This window comes from Mustela putorius, unplaced genomic scaffold, assembly GCF_011764305.1.
Source record: "Mustela putorius furo isolate JIRA1106 unplaced genomic scaffold, ASM1176430v1.1 tig00003858_pilon_pilon_pilon, whole genome shotgun sequence".
In the NCBI taxonomy this organism is placed as follows: domain Eukaryota; kingdom Metazoa; phylum Chordata; class Mammalia; order Carnivora; family Mustelidae; genus Mustela; species Mustela putorius.
Window position 1 is genome coordinate 14,979,069 of NW_025422010.1, and position 16,895 is coordinate 14,995,963.

General features: G+C 36.4%; 1 protein-coding gene across 2 annotated transcripts in view; it reads right to left on the reverse strand.

Moving 5' to 3' along the window:
• The window catches only part of SMCHD1 (structural maintenance of chromosomes flexible hinge domain containing 1), a 146,193-nt gene that overhangs the window by 121,899 nt on the left and 7,399 nt on the right, over positions 1-16,895 (reverse strand). For both annotated transcript variants that reach the window (XR_006602060.1, XM_004742791.3), the window contains exons 2-5: positions 16,565-16,640; positions 15,538-15,699; positions 10,170-10,252; positions 9,425-9,555 (exon numbers count right to left, since the gene is read on the reverse strand). Coding sequence is in view for 1 of the 2 variants with exons in the window: in XM_004742791.3 (XP_004742848.2) it covers positions 9,425-9,555; positions 10,170-10,252; positions 15,538-15,699; positions 16,565-16,640 (452 nt within the window). In the remaining variant the exon portion in view is untranslated. The remainder of the gene's footprint in view (positions 1-9,424; positions 9,556-10,169; positions 10,253-15,537; positions 15,700-16,564; positions 16,641-16,895) is intronic.

Here is a 16,895-nt window from a genome sequence, read left to right on the forward strand (position 1 = left end):
TAATAGAGGATAAGAACCATATGATCCTCAATTTATGCACAAAAACCATTTGACAAAATATGATCCTCGATTTATGCAGAAAAACCATTTGACAGCATCCTTTCTTGTTTAAAACTCTCCACAGTGTAGGGTAGAGGGAACATACCTCATTATCATAAAAGCCATCTATGAAAAAGCCCACAAAGAATATCATTCTCAATGGGGAAAAACTGGGCTTTCCCCCTAAGGTCAAGAACACGACAGGGATGCCCACTCTCACCACTGTTGTTCAACATAGTACTAGAAGTCCTAGCTTCAGCAATCAAGCAACAACAAAAAAATAAATGGCGTTCAAATTGGCAAGGAAGTTGTCAAACTCTCACTCTTTGCAGATGGCATACTTTATGTGGAAAACCCAAAAGACTCTGCTCCAAAAGTGCTAGAACTCATACAGGAATTCAGCAATGTGGCAGTATATAAAATCAATGCATAAAGATCAGTTATATTTCTATATACTAACAGAGAGGCAGAAAAAAGAGAAATTAAGGCCTGATCCCATTTACAATTGAACCAAAACCCATAAAAAAACCTATGAATAAACCTAACCAAAGGATCTGTACTCTAAAATCTAGAGAATACACAGGGGCTCCTGGGCGGCTCAGTCAGTTAAGTGTCTGCCTTCTGCTCAGGTCATGATCACCTGGTCCTAGGATCTAGCCCCCTATGGTGCTCCCTCCTCCATGGGAAGCCTACTTCTCCCACTCCCTCTGCCCTGCTTGTGCTCTCTTTCTCAGTCTATCTCAAATAAACAAAATCTTTAAAAATAAAAATAAAATAAATTAAAAAAAAAAACTACAGAACACTTATGAAAGAAATTGAGGAAGGCACAAAGAAATGGAAAAACATTCCATGCTCATGGATTGGAAGAACAAATATTGTTAAAATGTCTATGTTACCCAATGCAATCTACACATTCAATGCAATCCCTATTAAAATACCATTAGCATTTTTCAGAGCTGGAACAAATAATCCTAAAATCTTCATGGAATCAAAAAAGACCCTAAATAGCCAAAAAATGTTGAAAAAGAAAACCAAAGTTGGTGGCATCACAATTCAAGACTTCAAGCTATATTACAAAGCTGTAATAATCAAGACAGTCTGGTACTAGCAGAAACAGACACACAGATCAATGGAACATAACAGAGAATCCAAAAATGGACCCACAACTCTATGGTGAACTTATCTTTGACAAAGCAGGAAAGAATATCCAATGGACAGTCTCTCTTCAATAAATGGTGCTGGGAAAATTGGACAGCAACATGCAGAAAAAAAAAAACTGGACCACTTTCTTATATTTTCTTATATATTCCATACACAAAGATAAACCCAAAATGGATGAAAAGACCCAAATGTGAGATAGGAATTAATCAAAATCCTAGGGAAGAACACAGGCAGCAATCTCTTTCATCTCAACCACAGCAACTTCTTGCTAGACATGTCTCCAAAGGCAAGGGAAACAAAAGCAAAAATCACCTTTTGGAACTTCATCAAGATAAAAAGCTTCTGCACAGTTAAGGAAACAGTCAATAAAACTAAAATGCAACTTATGGAATGGGAAAAGATATTTGCAAATGACATATCAGATAAAGGGCTAGTATCCAAATCTATAAACAACCTATTAAACTCAGCACCCAAAAAACAATCCAGTCAGAAATGGGCAGAAAACATGAACAGACATTTGTCCAATGAAGACATAGAAATGGCCAACAGACACATGAAAAAATGTTCCACATCACTTGGCATCAAGGAAATACAAATCAAAACAACAATAAGAGGGAACCCCTGGTGGATCAGTTAATGAGGCATCTGCCTTCAGCTCAGGTCATGATCCCAGGCTCCTGGGTTCAGCTTCCTGCATCAGGCTCCTTGCTCAGCAGGGAGACTGCTTCTCCCTCTGCCTGCCACTCTCCCTGCTTGAGCTTGCTCACTTTCTCTTGCCTTTTCTCTGACAAATAATATCTTAAAAAAAAAAGAAAGAAGAAGAAGAAGAAAACCCACAATGAGATACCACCGCACACCAGTCAGAACGGCTAAAATTAACAACTCAGGAAATAACACATGTTGGCAAGGATGTGGAGAAAGGGGAACCCTCTTACATTATTGGTAGGAATGCAAACTGATGCAGCCACTCTGGAAAACAGTATGAAGATTCCTCAAAAAGTTAAAAATAGAGCTACTCTATGACCCAGCAAATGCACTACTAGGTATTTACCCCAAAGATACAAATGCAGTGATCTGAAGGGGCACCTATACCCCAATGTTTATAGCAGCAATGTCCACAATAGCCAAAATGTGGAAAGAGCCAAGATGTCCATCGACAGATAAATGAATAAAGACGACATGGTATGGGGCACCTGGGTGGCTCAGTGGATTAAGCCGCTGCCTTCAGCCCAGGTCATGGTCTCAGGATCCTGGGATTGAGCCCCACATCGGGCTCTCTGCTCAGTAGGGAGCCTGCTTCCCTCTGTCTCTGCCTGCCTCTCTGCCTACTTGTGCTCTGTCAAATAAGTAAATAAAATCTTTACAAAAAAAAAAAAAAAAAAAGGAAGACATGGTATATATACGATGGACTATTACTCAGCAATTAGAAAGGATGATTACTTACCATTTACATCAATGCGGAGGGTATTACACTGAGCAAAATAAGTCAATCATAGAAAGACAACTCTCATATAGTTTCATTCATATGTGGAATGTAAGAACAGTACAGAGGATTATAGGGGAAGGGAGGGAAAACTTAAAGAGAAGTCATCAGGGAGGGAGAAAAACCATGAGAGACTCTTAACAGTAGGTAACTAACTGAGGGTTGCTGGAGGGGAGGTGGTGAGGGGATGAGGTAATTGCATGATGGGCATTAAAGAAGGCACGTGATGCAATGAGTACTGGGTATTATAAACAACTGATGAATTAACTATATCTGAAATTAATGATACATTATACATTGGCTAATTGAATTTTTTAAAATAATACAAATAAAAGCTCCAGGATATTCATAAGACTAGAAAACATTACACTCATATGCAGGACAATATACATGCTCAAGAAAGCATACAGAAGGTGCTAATCTCTCATTTCTGGCTGACACTGAGGTTCTGTGCAAGCAAGAAATGAAGACTAAGGCAGAGTTGTAAACCTCCTGCCAGAACATTGAAAACATACTCCACTATGCAAACAGATATGCATCCCTTGACAAAAGCTTGGAAGACGTAATGGTTCCAGACATTTAGGGAAAATGTGCAATCATTACCTGACCACTAAAGCTACACAGAGATTTCAGTGGCAACACAAGATAAAGAATACAGATGCTACAGGAGCGCCTGGATAGCTCAGTTGGTTAAGCGTCTGCCTTCAGCTCACGTCATGATCCCAGAGTCCTGAGACAGAGCCCCACATCAAGCTCCCTGCTCAACAGGGAGGCTGCTTCTCTCTCTTATTCTGCCACTCCTCCCTCATGTGTGGTTTCTCTCTAATAAATAAAAAATTTTTTTAAAAAGTAGTGATGTTACAGAATTAGTTTAGAGGGTTAAGTACACAACAACAAACAGAAGAAACAAACAACAAGCCCTGGGGAGAGGGATGAATCTGACTGCCAGAACTGCCACACTATATTATTTAAACTGTCTTATTCTCAACAAAAAAAAAACTGAACCATGACAAAAATATTAAAGTACAGCCCATACACAGGGGAAAAAAGCAGTAAATATAAATTGTCTCAGAGAAAGCCTAGATACTGAACTTACTAGGCAAAAATTTAAATCAGGTATTTCATAAGGCATTCAAGTAACAGAAATCATAAAGTAAATAATGAAGGATGAGAACAGAGTTTCACCAAACAGAGCACAAGAGATAGAATTTTTAAAAAAGAACCAAATGAAAGTTCTGCAATTTAAAGAAACAAAAACTGAAAGGAAAAATTAAGTGGCTCATGAGTACATCTGATTTGGCAGAAGAATCAATGAACTTAAAAAGCAGGTCAAATTACTCAGTCTGAGGAACAAAAAAAAAAAAAAAGAATGAAGAAAAATGAATAGAACCCCAGAGACCTATAGGACACCATCAACCATATCAATACATGGATAATAGGAGCCAGAGAAGAAGAAAAGACAAAGATTGTTTGAAGAAATAATAGCCAAAAACTTCCCCAAATGTGATGAAAACCATTAATCTACAAATCGAAAAACCTCATCCACCACCAAATAGAATGAACTCAAAAAGACCCAAACCTAGACACATCAATATCAAACTATTAAAAGCCAGAAAACAAGAATCTTGAAAGCAGACAGAAGAGATTAGTCACACACACAGGGATACTAGGTTAGATTAACAGCTGATTCTTCAGAAACCATGGAACCTTTGTAGGTTAACCTATTCAAAGTGTTAAAAAGGGGGAAAAAAACTATCAACCTTCAAAAATGAAGGAGATAAGGTTAAGACATTCCCAGATAAACAAAAACTAAAGAAATCTGTTGCTAGTAGATCTGCCCAAAATAGTTACTAAAGACTGTCCTTTTTACAATTCTTTTGATTTAAAAATGCATAAAGCAGTAACTAGAAAACTGCTGATATAGTTATAATGTATAAAGATGTCATTTATATAAAAATAATAAAATGAAGCAGTGGGAGGGGATGAAACCACACAGGAGCAAAAGTTTTTGTTTTTTTTTTATGTTACTCACACTAAATTGGTATTAATCCAAACTGGATTGTAAGAGGGTAACTGTAATCCCTAGAAAAACCACTAAAAATTAGACTAACAACTGTTTAAAATATATTAATGATTAGTGAGTGAAGAAGAGGATGAGGGGACACAGAAGTGACTACAATGGGTAAAGGTTTCTATTGGAGTGATGAAAATGTTCTGGAATCAGTTGTGATGCTTGCACCACTTTGTGACTATATTCGAAGCTACCGAACTATACATTTTAATATGGTGAATTTTATGGTATATGAATTATATGTCCATAAAAAATATTTTCAAAGAAGGTAAGCTTATGACATGTGAGCATTTCACTGTAGGTAAATTTTACCTCAAAAACAACAATAACAAAAGAGAAAGATAATGGTATCGATGCTTTAAGCATTAGGAGAGTGCTTTAGTGCTAAGCATTAGGAGAAGCATTAGGGTGTCTCAGTCATTAAGCATCTGCCTTCAGCCCAGGTCATAATCCCAGGATCCTAGAACTGAACCCCACATCGGGCTCCCTGCTCAGCAGGGAGTCTGCTTTTCCTTCTCCCCCATTTGTGTTCCCTCTCTCATTGTCTCTGTCAAGTAAATAAAATCTTAAAAAAAAAAAAAAAAAGCACTGGGAGAAAATTTATAGGTATCTATACTTTATTTTGAATTAAAAAAATAAAATAAAATACCTGAACTGAAGATTAGTAGGATAGACAGATATGTGGGAAAGCAATGGTCAGTGGTAGAAAGTAGGCCTGAGTATCTGGGTTTTCACCATAGAATTTCAACTGTTCTATAAGTTCAAAAATGTTCATAAAATGCTGAGGGAAAGAATAGTGCTGAAGAAACACTCAGATCCAGGTTGTGGACCTTTCTGCAAATAGCCTGAACTCCACAAAAAAACAGTATCATTAAAGACACAAATGTCAAATTATTGTAGAATAAAAGAATCCAGAGAACATGACAAAGGGGGTAAAAACCTGAATGTGGACATTATATATTTTGAATCAATGATAAATTTCTTGGTTTGACAGTAGTATTCTGGTTATGAGAACGTCCTCATGTGAAGGAGATACATGCTACAGATTTAGTAGTAAAATGTCATAAAGAATGTAATTTACTTTCAAATGATTTAGGAAGAGAATGTATACATACGTATAGATAGAAGACAACAAATGTGACAAAACATTAACAACTAATACATCTAGGTGAAGGATATATGCTTGCTAATATTGCTTTCAACTTATTTGCTTTAACTTTTTCAAAATATAAAGGGTAGGAGATAAGTAGTACCAAGGTGAGAGTTATAAAGAATATTGGCAAATTAGAACTCTCACCTCATCTCCCTCTATTCTCCCCCTCATATACCACCTTTGTGTCCTTCCACTGTCCCAAATAAAACAAGCTGATCATAATTTCACTGGCTGTCTTTGCTGGTGTGCTTTCTACTGGGAGTACTCTTCCCCCAGATCTTCATTTGGCCGCTTTTCTTTAATCATTCAAGCTTCAACTTAAATGCAATCTCAAAGAGGCCCTCATCTACCACCTTAAGAGATGCCCGCCCATCAGGCTCTAACATAGTACCTGATATTTTCTTAACAACAATAATCTATAACTGGAATTCTTATAAATTTTTTGTATTTACTTGTTTTTCTCTCTACAACATAAATGACAGGCCAAGAGAGTCAGCTGTTTTATGCTTTTAGGCTGTCCTACTTTTCTTCCATAGCCTGCATCCTATGACACCCACCCTTGTATCCAGTAAAAAGTTAACTGGAAATAGTAAAGCAACTGATAATTTTTTCTACAGAAGTAGAAGCTAGGGGAGTGAGTAATCTGAAGTTAACAGAAATCAGAGTGAGTGGGTCAAGGGACTGATACTAAACTCAAAGATGGTATGAGTATATAATAGCTACAACAGTTGATGGTTTTACTAATACAATACCTAAAAACCTAGGACAAGAGCCAGCAACAGCAACCTTTTTATCAAAAATTAAACAAAAACTCCCTAGCATTTAAATTTAGAAGTTTATGTTGTTCTAAGACCTAGAGAAAAACCAGAGTCCATGTTCCTTGAATTCAGTTAAGATTTACTCTAAAGGTATAGATTCTACTTCCTTCTCTTCCACTTGATTTAAATAACATTTTCCTAATCTTTTTGCCAAATCTACCACCTGATATTTCTATTGCATGCTAAATACTATCCTTGTGCTTTAAAAGACAGTGGTCTTCGCCATCTCTGTGAATATTTTACAAATCCTTGAAGTGGCATGTACTTGTGAATATAATGAAAAAGAATGGTTGTAGAAAGTCTGAGGCTGAAAATAAGAAAGTAGAAACTAAAATGATAGCTTATATAATTTATATTTACTGATTGTTTACTATAGGACAAGCTCTATCCTAAAGATTTTACACAACGCACTAACTCATTTGGTTCTCACAAAACCTTGTGAGGTTATTTTCCACATTTTACGGATAATTAAACTGAAACTTAAAGAACTAAAATACCTCGACGAATGCCCTACAACTATTAAGGTTAGATTCAAACCAGGCCAAATGATTTCAGAGCCCTTCTTCATGCCTGTCACCATGACACTATAAGTCTTTACAAATTTGATAAAAATTCTGTGGTGCTACAATTTCAGGAAGAAGAGAAATGTGCTAATTATATTAGTTTTTAACATTAAGTTAATACTTAAATTTCGGTAATTCTCCTTGACATAACAAACAGCAAAACAGGACATGAAAAAATATTACTTAATAAGAATACCAACACATACTTCCCAAGTATTGTACCTGAAGTACAATACATAACTAAAAATAGCAAAAGCCCTGTGGGTCATAGCTTACTAGAATTCAGTGAATATCCCAAAGACCTAAACCTTTATATCCCGAACAACTTCCAGTATATTTTGTTTCCCATATGGCATTCTCATTCAGGGTATTTTCTATGAACATATTCTGATATAAAACTCCGGACTAGGCAGCGCCTGGGTGGCTCCATGGGTTAAAGCCTCTGCCTTCGGCTCAGGTCATGATCCCAGGGTCCCAGGATCAAGCCCCACATTGGGCTCACTGCTAAGCAGGGAGCCTATTTCCCTTCCCCTCTCTCTGCCTGCCTCTCTGCCTACTCGTGATCTCTGTCAAATAAATAAATAAATAAACAAACAAACAAACTCCTGACTAGACTCTATTCTCTAACAGCGATGAACAGTTTATAAAGCAGAGCCCTGAAGGGCATGTGGGCGTCTCTGTCAGTTTAGTGCCTGACTCTTGATTTCAGCTTAGGTCATAGTCTCAGGGATATGGGCTCCAGCCATGTGTCAAGCTTTGCACTCAGTATGGAGTCAGCTTGTCCCTCTCCCTCTGCTCCTCTCCTTCACTCACTCAAATGAATAAAATCTTTTATTTTTTTTTAAATTTTTACTTATTTTTTGAGAGAGAGAGCAAGAGCACAAGCAAGGAGAGGGGCAGAGGGAGAAGGAGACTCCCTGCTGAAGAAACCCAACACAAGCCTTGATCCCAGGACCCCAAGATCATGACCCGAGCTGAAGGCAGATGTCTGACTGAGCCACCCAGGTACCCCTCAAATAAATAAAATCTTAAAAAACAAAACAGAACAAAAGAAAAGAAAAGAAAAGAAAAAGCAGAGCAACAATGAGCTCAAGAGAACAATCATTAAGCGTCTGCCTTCGGCTCGGGTCATGATTCTAGGGTCCTGAGACCAAGCCCCACATCGGGCTCCCTGCTCAGCGGAAAGCCTGCTTCTCCCTCTCCCACTCCCCCTACTTGTGTTTTCTCTCCCGCTGTGCCTCTCTGTCAAATAAATATATGAAAATCTTAAAAAAAAAAAAAAGAGAGAGAGAGAAAACCTGTGGTTCATTAGGTGCTTTGCAAGAGGCATCAGGTGATTGCTGAATTTTAGTTTAAAACCATCCTACTGGGCGCCTGGGTGGCTCAGTGGGTTAAGCCGCTGCCTTCGGCTCAGGTCATGATCTCGGGGTCCTGGGATCGAGTCCCGCATTGGGCTCTCTGCTCAGCAGGGAGCCTGCTTCCTCCTCTCTCTCTCTCTGCCTGCCTCTCTGCCTACTTGTAATCTGTCAAATAAATAAATAAATCTTTAAAAATAAATAAATAAATTAATTAATTAAATAAAACCATCCTACTGGGATGCCTGGGTGGCTCAGTTGGTTAAGCATCTGCCTCTGTCACAATCCCAGGGTCCTGGGATTGAGCCCTGCGTCAAACTCCCTGCTCGGCAGAAAGCCTGCTTCTCCCTCTGCCCCTCACCCCACTCGTGCGTGCGCGCGCGTTCTCTCTCTCTCTCTCTCTCTCTCAAATAAATAAAATCTTTTAAAAATAAGTAAATAAAACCATCCTACTGCTTTAGAGGCCACACAGCTCTCATCAAACTTTAGTAAGGAAATGGGAAAGTTCCAAAATACTTAAAACATCATCATAACTCCTAAATATTAGAAAATGCAAAAAGAATTCTTCAGTGGAAGGCACAATATTATGTAGTTTTGACTATTTCTAAGTCTCAAAAATAAAAACTTTATTATATAAATACTCTAAATATATATGCTTATAACATATACATTGATAATGTCAAAAGCTCTATATACCATGTATAACTAAAGAAACATTAGAGTTCTTATCCTTATTAAAATTCCCAGATACCCATCAAAAACGTGAATAAGGTTTTCTAACCTTTCAAAGTCACCTTGCCTTGTAAATTTTGATAACCTATACACGGCCCAGTTGTTAAGCTGTTTAGAGGTCATTCCTCTTCCATTATCTATCACTGCAACGGCAGGTTTTCCTTGTGTTTCATCAAAAAGCTATGAAATAAGTTCAAAAGACAGGAAAAGTCAAATCAATGTCAAAAATATAAAAAGTTATTTATTAAAGAATTAAATGGGCTCATTCATACACTGATGGTGGAAGTGTAAATGTATTATAAGTCACTAAAAGTTACGTCAGCTGTATAAATCAAAGGTCTTAGAATTCCTCATGTCCTTTAATCCAGAAATTCCATTTCTCAGAATTTAGCTTAAGGAACTAATCAGAAACGTCTAAAGACCTATAAAGATCTTCATGCCAGCACTGTTTACAACAACAAAAATGTAGAAAAAAATCTAAATCTTTAATAATAAACTACATAATTTATTATATAGCCCATAAATGAAACCATAGTAATGGAACATTATACTGCAGAATATTCATGATATGGCAAATGTCTACAATGTACTGTGTCAAAGTAGATCACCAAAAAAAAGTACACTGTGATCACATATACATGTATACCTATATGCATAGAAAAAGGGCACATAAAAATTTTAACAAGAGAAATCAGATAATTTCTACTTTTAGTTTATTTTCTAATGTACTACAAGTTCATTGTAGAAGTTTTCATAAAAGGAAGTTAAGTTTCTTTAAAGTATTATTTTCTTACCAATTTGATCTGTATTCTTCTAATACCAGTGTTTCTAGAAGTAGCAGACAATGAATTGTCAATTAATTCTGCAAGAGCAAAAGCTGGAAAAGAATGAGAAGACATTACTGCTTAACTTTTTCCTCTCAATTACTTCATTTAAAAGTTCAAAGTAGAAGAAACTCTGAAGTACCTTAAGCCATCACTTTTATTTTCCAAAGAGCTAGAATTAAAGTATTATCCTGATCCTAATGATATAATACACAATAAAGGCATCATCATCAATCACCACCAGCATTAAAAAGCAGTCATCAACCAGTACTTGTAAGGCACTATACGGCATGAGTCAGCCAGCCATGATTCCTGGCTTCAAGGAGTTTATAATCTAAAGACAGACATACAGACATAGGAGACAAACAAAAGACCATAACCATAAAATCAAATACTAGTTCATGGTATGTAATACATCATGCACAAGTCAAAAAGTAAACACATTCAGAAACAAGGCAGGGCAGGGGTTACAAATATAAAGCAATTATAAAAATGTCTATTAAGAACTAATTTAGATATAGAAATCTTATGATTAACAGCAACTTATCAAATGGCAGACTGTGTCTAACTGACACAGAACTGCTAATTATTTCCTACTACACAACCAGCTTGATATTCAACTTATCACTGGCTCAGTATTATTAACTAACATTCTTTTTTCTTCAAGGTCATTACTCAAACTATTTCCTGCTTTTACTTCCCTAATTAAAAAGGAGAACACACCAAATTTATGTCTCTTACTACCAATGAAGTGCAATCCAACTAACACTGTAATTAATCCACAAAGTAGTGCCCCAGCAAGCATTCCACACACTGAACACCTATGGGATGGCTATGTTTATAAACTAGAAAGAAGTTACCACAAATCAGATATAAGGATCTGGCCAATGGTATTAAGTCTAGAAAATAGAGAAGGAACACTGTAGAAATGGAAGGAAAAAAGAGGTAAGAGAAATTTGGGGGGAAGAAATTATTAGAATTTGATATCTGCTTACATATGAAAGTACAAAAAAAAAGGAAAAAGAAACAAAGACGGTTTTGAGTCTTTGATCAAACTGGATAAACAGTCATATTTCTCATAAAAGGAAAATTTAGAGAGGAGGAAAGAAAACTCTCCATTTTAGATGCAATGTCCTACCACTCTATCAAAGCTCAATGAGTAGAGGTGTTCCATAGGGAGCAAGAATAGATACCAGGTTTTAGACAATAAAAACAGTCAAAGGTAAGGATTTCTGCTTTGCCAATAGAATAATTAAGACTTAAATCACCTCATTAGGAATAAAGTATAAAAAAAAAGAGCGGGCGCCTGGGTGGCTCAGTGGGTTAAGCCGCTGCCTTCGGCTCAGGTCATGATCTCAGGGTCCTGGGATCGAGTCCCGCATCGGGCTCTCTGCTCAGCAGGGAGCCTGCTTCCTCCTCTCTCTCTCTCTGCCTGCCTCTCTGCCTACTTGTGATCTCTCTCTGTCAAATAAATAAATAAAATCTTTAAAAAAAAAAAAAAAAGTATAAAAAAAAGAGCAGCATGACTTGAGGAGATATCCACCATTGGTCAAGAATAACCAAAAGCAGCACTAAAGGCAAATGACACAAAAGCAGGGAAAGACCTAGGAATGTACTGTAAAATCACAGCAATCAAAGCAAGAGCTTAAAAAGGGAGATTTTCTGCTTGTTCATGTAATGACAGCAGGAATGAAAACTAGTACAACTAATCTGAAAGATAATATGTATCAAAAGTATTAAAAATGAATGTACCTATTGACTCCATGATTGTAAATTTAGAAATCTATCCCTAGAGAAACAATTAAAGATTCACTCAATATGCAAATATTTGAACACTATTTTCAGGCATTAATCTAGGAAGAGAATAAAACAGACAAGAGTCCCATTCTTCTGGAATTAACATTCTAGTTAGAAAGATGGAAAAATGATGAGAAAGATGGAAAATGAAATATAGTAATTAATTCCTTAGTACGTTATGCAGTTATCTATGTGATAGAGAAAAGAATAAGCAGAAAAAAAGAGATCAGATAATAGTAAAGTCACAGAGGGAACATAGTTGTAATCTTAAATAGGGTGATCAAGGGCGCCTGGGTGGCTCAGTGGGTTAAGCCGCTGCCTTCGGCTCAGGTCATGATCCCAGGGTCCTGGGATCGAGTCCCGCATCGGGCTCTCTGCTCAGCAGGGAGCCTGCTTCCTCCTCTCTCTCTCTCTCTCTGCCTGCCTCTCTGCCTGCTTGTGATCTCTCTCTGTCAAATAAATAAATAAAATCTTAAAAAAAAAAAATAGGGTGATCAAGGTTAATTTTTGTTGAGAAGGTAATAGGTAAATAAAAATTTGAAAGAGGTGAGGTAATGATGCAGGGGCTATCTGGGCAAAGAGGCAGAGGGCCCTAAGCTGAGTACACAGCTGGTACTAGAGTGAAAAAACAAAAAGGAAGAGTTACAGAAACAAAGGCTGATAGCAAAGCAGAGCTACAAAGGTCATACAGATAATTATAAAGACTGTGGCTTTTATTCTCAGTGAAACAGGAGTTTCAGCAGAAGAGTAAACCTCTGTTTTCTCTTGTGTTTTCAGCAGAAGTGTTTTCAACAGAAGAGTAAACATCTGACTTCTCAAACCTTATGTGGACAGGCATGAAAGGAGAGATGAATTAAGAGTTTACTACAGCATTTAGGTGGTAATTCCTCAAGATCAGGTTTTAGAAACAGAAATGGTAATAAATGGTCAATTCTATATAAATACTGAAGATAATGCCATAGTGGCAATCCAATTTTCTTATAGACTGGAAGAAAGGAATGAGACAAAGAAAAATCAATTGATTTTTGGCCTAAGCAACGAAAAAACAGAGTGATAAACAATTTGAATGGGAAAATTATGTGTAGTTAGGATTCAGTGAACAGATCAGGGTTCCCATCTTAAGATATGCTAGTGGAGATATCACATGGGCAGCTGCACAGATAGAATTGGAATTCAAGAGGTAAGTCTGGCATTATTTTCAGTATTTGACTAAAAATTACCATTTCTGGGGCACCTGGATGACTCAGTTAAGTATCTGATTCTTGACTTTGGCTGATTGCTCATGAGCTAAGCCTCATGTCTGGCTCCACGATCAGCGTGGAGCTTGCTTGAGATTCTCTCTCTCCCGTTCCCTCTGCCCCTTATCCCACTCACACACACACTCTCTCTCTAAATGGATAAATAAAATCTTAAAAAAAAAAAAAATTACCATTTCTACCACCTCCATTGAGGAGTCACTGCCATAACACTGGTATTTAGAACCACGTAATTGGACAAGATCACTAAGGAAGTAAAGAGAAGAAAAGGGACCAAGGACTAAGCTGTGAGGCACTTCAATATAAAGAAGGTTGAGAAGAGTGGGATTATGGACATTGGGGAGGGTATGTGCTTTGGTGAGTGCTGTGAAGTGTGTAAACCTGGTGATTCACAGACCTGTACCCCTGGGGATAAAAAATATGTTTATAAAAAATAAAAAAAAAAATTTAAAAAAAAAAAAAAGGTTGAGAAGAGAGGTCAATTTTATCTCAATTAAAAGAAAAAGATAAGAGGGCACCTGAGTGGCTCAGTGGGTTAAGCCTCTGCCTTCAGCTCAGGTCATGATCCCAGGATCCTGGGATCGAGCCCTGCATCAGGCTCTCTGCTTAGCAGGGAGCCTGCTTCCTCCTCTCTCTCTCTGCCTGCCTCTCTGCCTACTTGTGATCTCTGTCTGTCAAATAAATAAATAAAATCTTTAAAAAAAGAAAAAGAAAAAGATGGGAAGAGAAGAAAGAATGCAGCCAGTGAGACAGAAATAGAAGTATGATTTCTCAAAAGCCAACTGAAGATTATCTTATCAAGGAAGAAAAGTGATAAACTGTAAATACCTTGAGTAAAATGGGAACTGAAAGCTGATCACTGGATTTAGCCATGGGTGACCCTCAAAGAGTATAAGAGAATGAATAAGAAAGAATGGGAAGAGACACACCACTGCTGATAGTAAATACAGTCAACTCTTTTGAGGAGTTCTATAAACAGGAGCAAAAACTGGGCAGTAGCTGGTGAAAGAATATGTTTTTAAGATGGGAGAAATAAGATTGGAGCTTCCTTATATATAAGGAACAATATCAGAGGTAATAAGTAGCCTGGTTAGGAGTTCAAGCTCTGTAATTCTTCTGCTAGGGTCCAAATTCTGGCTCCAACACTTACTATCAGGACGGCCTTTGTTAAGCTACCTAAAATCTCTTAACCTCAAGTTTCTTCAGTGAAGTAGGGTCATTATGTAACATTAGTTACCATATAGGATTAAAAATTAAATAAGATGATGTTCATAAAGAACTTGGCATGCTGCCTGGCACAGCAGCAGACAGTAATTACTACTAGTACTTAGGGTGAGGATGTGTACAAGGACTTAGAATATTCAGTCATGTGTAACAATAAAAAAAGACTGAAAACAACCTAAATGTCTAAAAGAACACTTCTGGAAGAAATCTGTTATATAAATATTACATAAACACTAAAAACAAATACACATTGACATATATATTAAAGATGTTCATTATATTTTAAACAAAAAAGTAGGTTAAAGGAGTATGTTCCATATAAAACCACTAAAAAAGAAAAAAATACAGAAAAAGGCCTGAAATGATAAACACCAAAGTATAAGTGGTAGCTCTATCTGGATGGTAGAGATAAGATGTTCTTTATGTTCTTTCTGCTCATCTATGTCTTCTATTTCCTACAAACTATAATACATACACAAGAAAAAATATTTTTAATATGAAAGTTTATAATGAACATCTTAAGTAGTAGTAAACACTTTGGCAGGGTCCAGAAAAAGACTCTCTAAAGCAACTGATTTGTAAAGATCACTAGCAAACTGTCCAAAGGTAGGATAAACACTTGTGAGAAATAAGGTGTAAAGAAATAATAAAGAAATGGAGACCAGAACACAAGCCACTTACTTGTGTAATTCAACTACACAAATTTGCAAGGTAAAAAAAAAAAATTCTCAATTGGGAGACATCCACAGGAAGCCAGGAAGAATAAATCAAGAGTACACAGAAGATGGAAAGATAGGTTGGTACATTTCTTTGAGTTAAAATGGAATGAATCATTATAGAAGATTAGTTTTAAAGGAGAGGTATCTTTACTCTAAAGATGACTTTGATAGAAAAGAAATACTGATTGATGAAGAGGCTAAAGTAAGGAAGTTCACAATGACTGGTCATAATCTTCTAATTAAAGTAGAAAGAACTTTTTTAAACAGTGAAGGAATGTGACATGTGGTCAAGGGATAAAAGAGTAACAGTTTGTCAAAAATTAGTATAAATGTAATACTTACGCAAAGGATTTTGTCCTTCACTTGCATAATATTCATACATGCCACTTTTAACCAGTGTGTCATAGTGAGGTAGGAAGTCAATTCGTTCTTTTGTAGCTGTTAGTAGTAACTGATTAACTGACTGTAGCAGGTATAGAGTGACTCCATCTTTAACAGTGTCATCTGTAATTAAGAAGTAATATCTTAAGCGCTACATAGCACCAGAAATACAACTGATTTGTAATTCTGAATATGCAAATGGTATCTATAAGATATCTTTAAAGATAGTACAGGCAAACAATGGATCTATCTATAAATTCAGCTGTTTTATTAAGGATAGTACAGTACAATAGGCCCAAATACTTCCACTCATCTGAAACACTCAATTCTTAATACGTTAAACTATCACAGGAAATCAGATGATGAACTGCATTAGAGAAGCATTAACATGAATGGAGAAGTAGGATTAAACTTAAAAGGAATCATATGTGAAAACGTGGCAGGTCCCAACATCTAATTAGATAAAAAAAATACAATGGAAGAATCCAAGTTTGTGAGAATTAATTTCTTGAGGGCCCATGTAAAAAAATTTGGCCAGGTATTGCACAACATCTCACCATCTGCAGCCATAACTGATAACTATATTTCTATAATCTTTTTTTAAAAATATGACCTCAGGGCGCCTGGGTTGTTGAGTCGGTTAAGCATCTGACTCTTGATTTCAGCTCAAATCATGATCTCAGGGTGGTGAGGTAGACCTCAGGCTCCATGCTCTATGGGAAGTCTCAAGCTGCTCTCTCCACCTCCACCCCGCCCCCCACTCAAACACATGTGCTCTCTAAAATAAATAAATAAATCTTTAAAAAAAGAAGAAAAAAAAAAGACCTCTGCATAAACTGCGCATATATAGTCAGTTTCCTCCTCCATTCAAAGAAAATAACCAAAATTATCAATAGTTTTAGTTACTTATCTGTGTAATGAAATACTTATTGCCCTATGATGTACGAGAACATATTAAATATAAAGGCATCAATTAAGCACTGCTTACCAAAATTATCACAGGTAATTTCTTTCCTACTTGTTGTTGTAATAACAAATTTCTCTTCGGGTGAAATGCCAAGTGTCTATCCAAAATAAGAGGGATAAAATCAATTATTACACAAAGGAAATAAATATGCCATTCAAGTTTATAAGATGAAAATATTGAAAGTATATCATAATCTTATAACAATTACTGTTTACATAAAAAAATCTAAGTTTCAACACTTCAAAACTGAAATTTTACAACTAATCAAAAACTGAGAATTAGAAAAATGAGTTAACATTTTCATGAAAATTTTATATATCTTTAAAATTAGAAGATATACACTCTTTCTAAA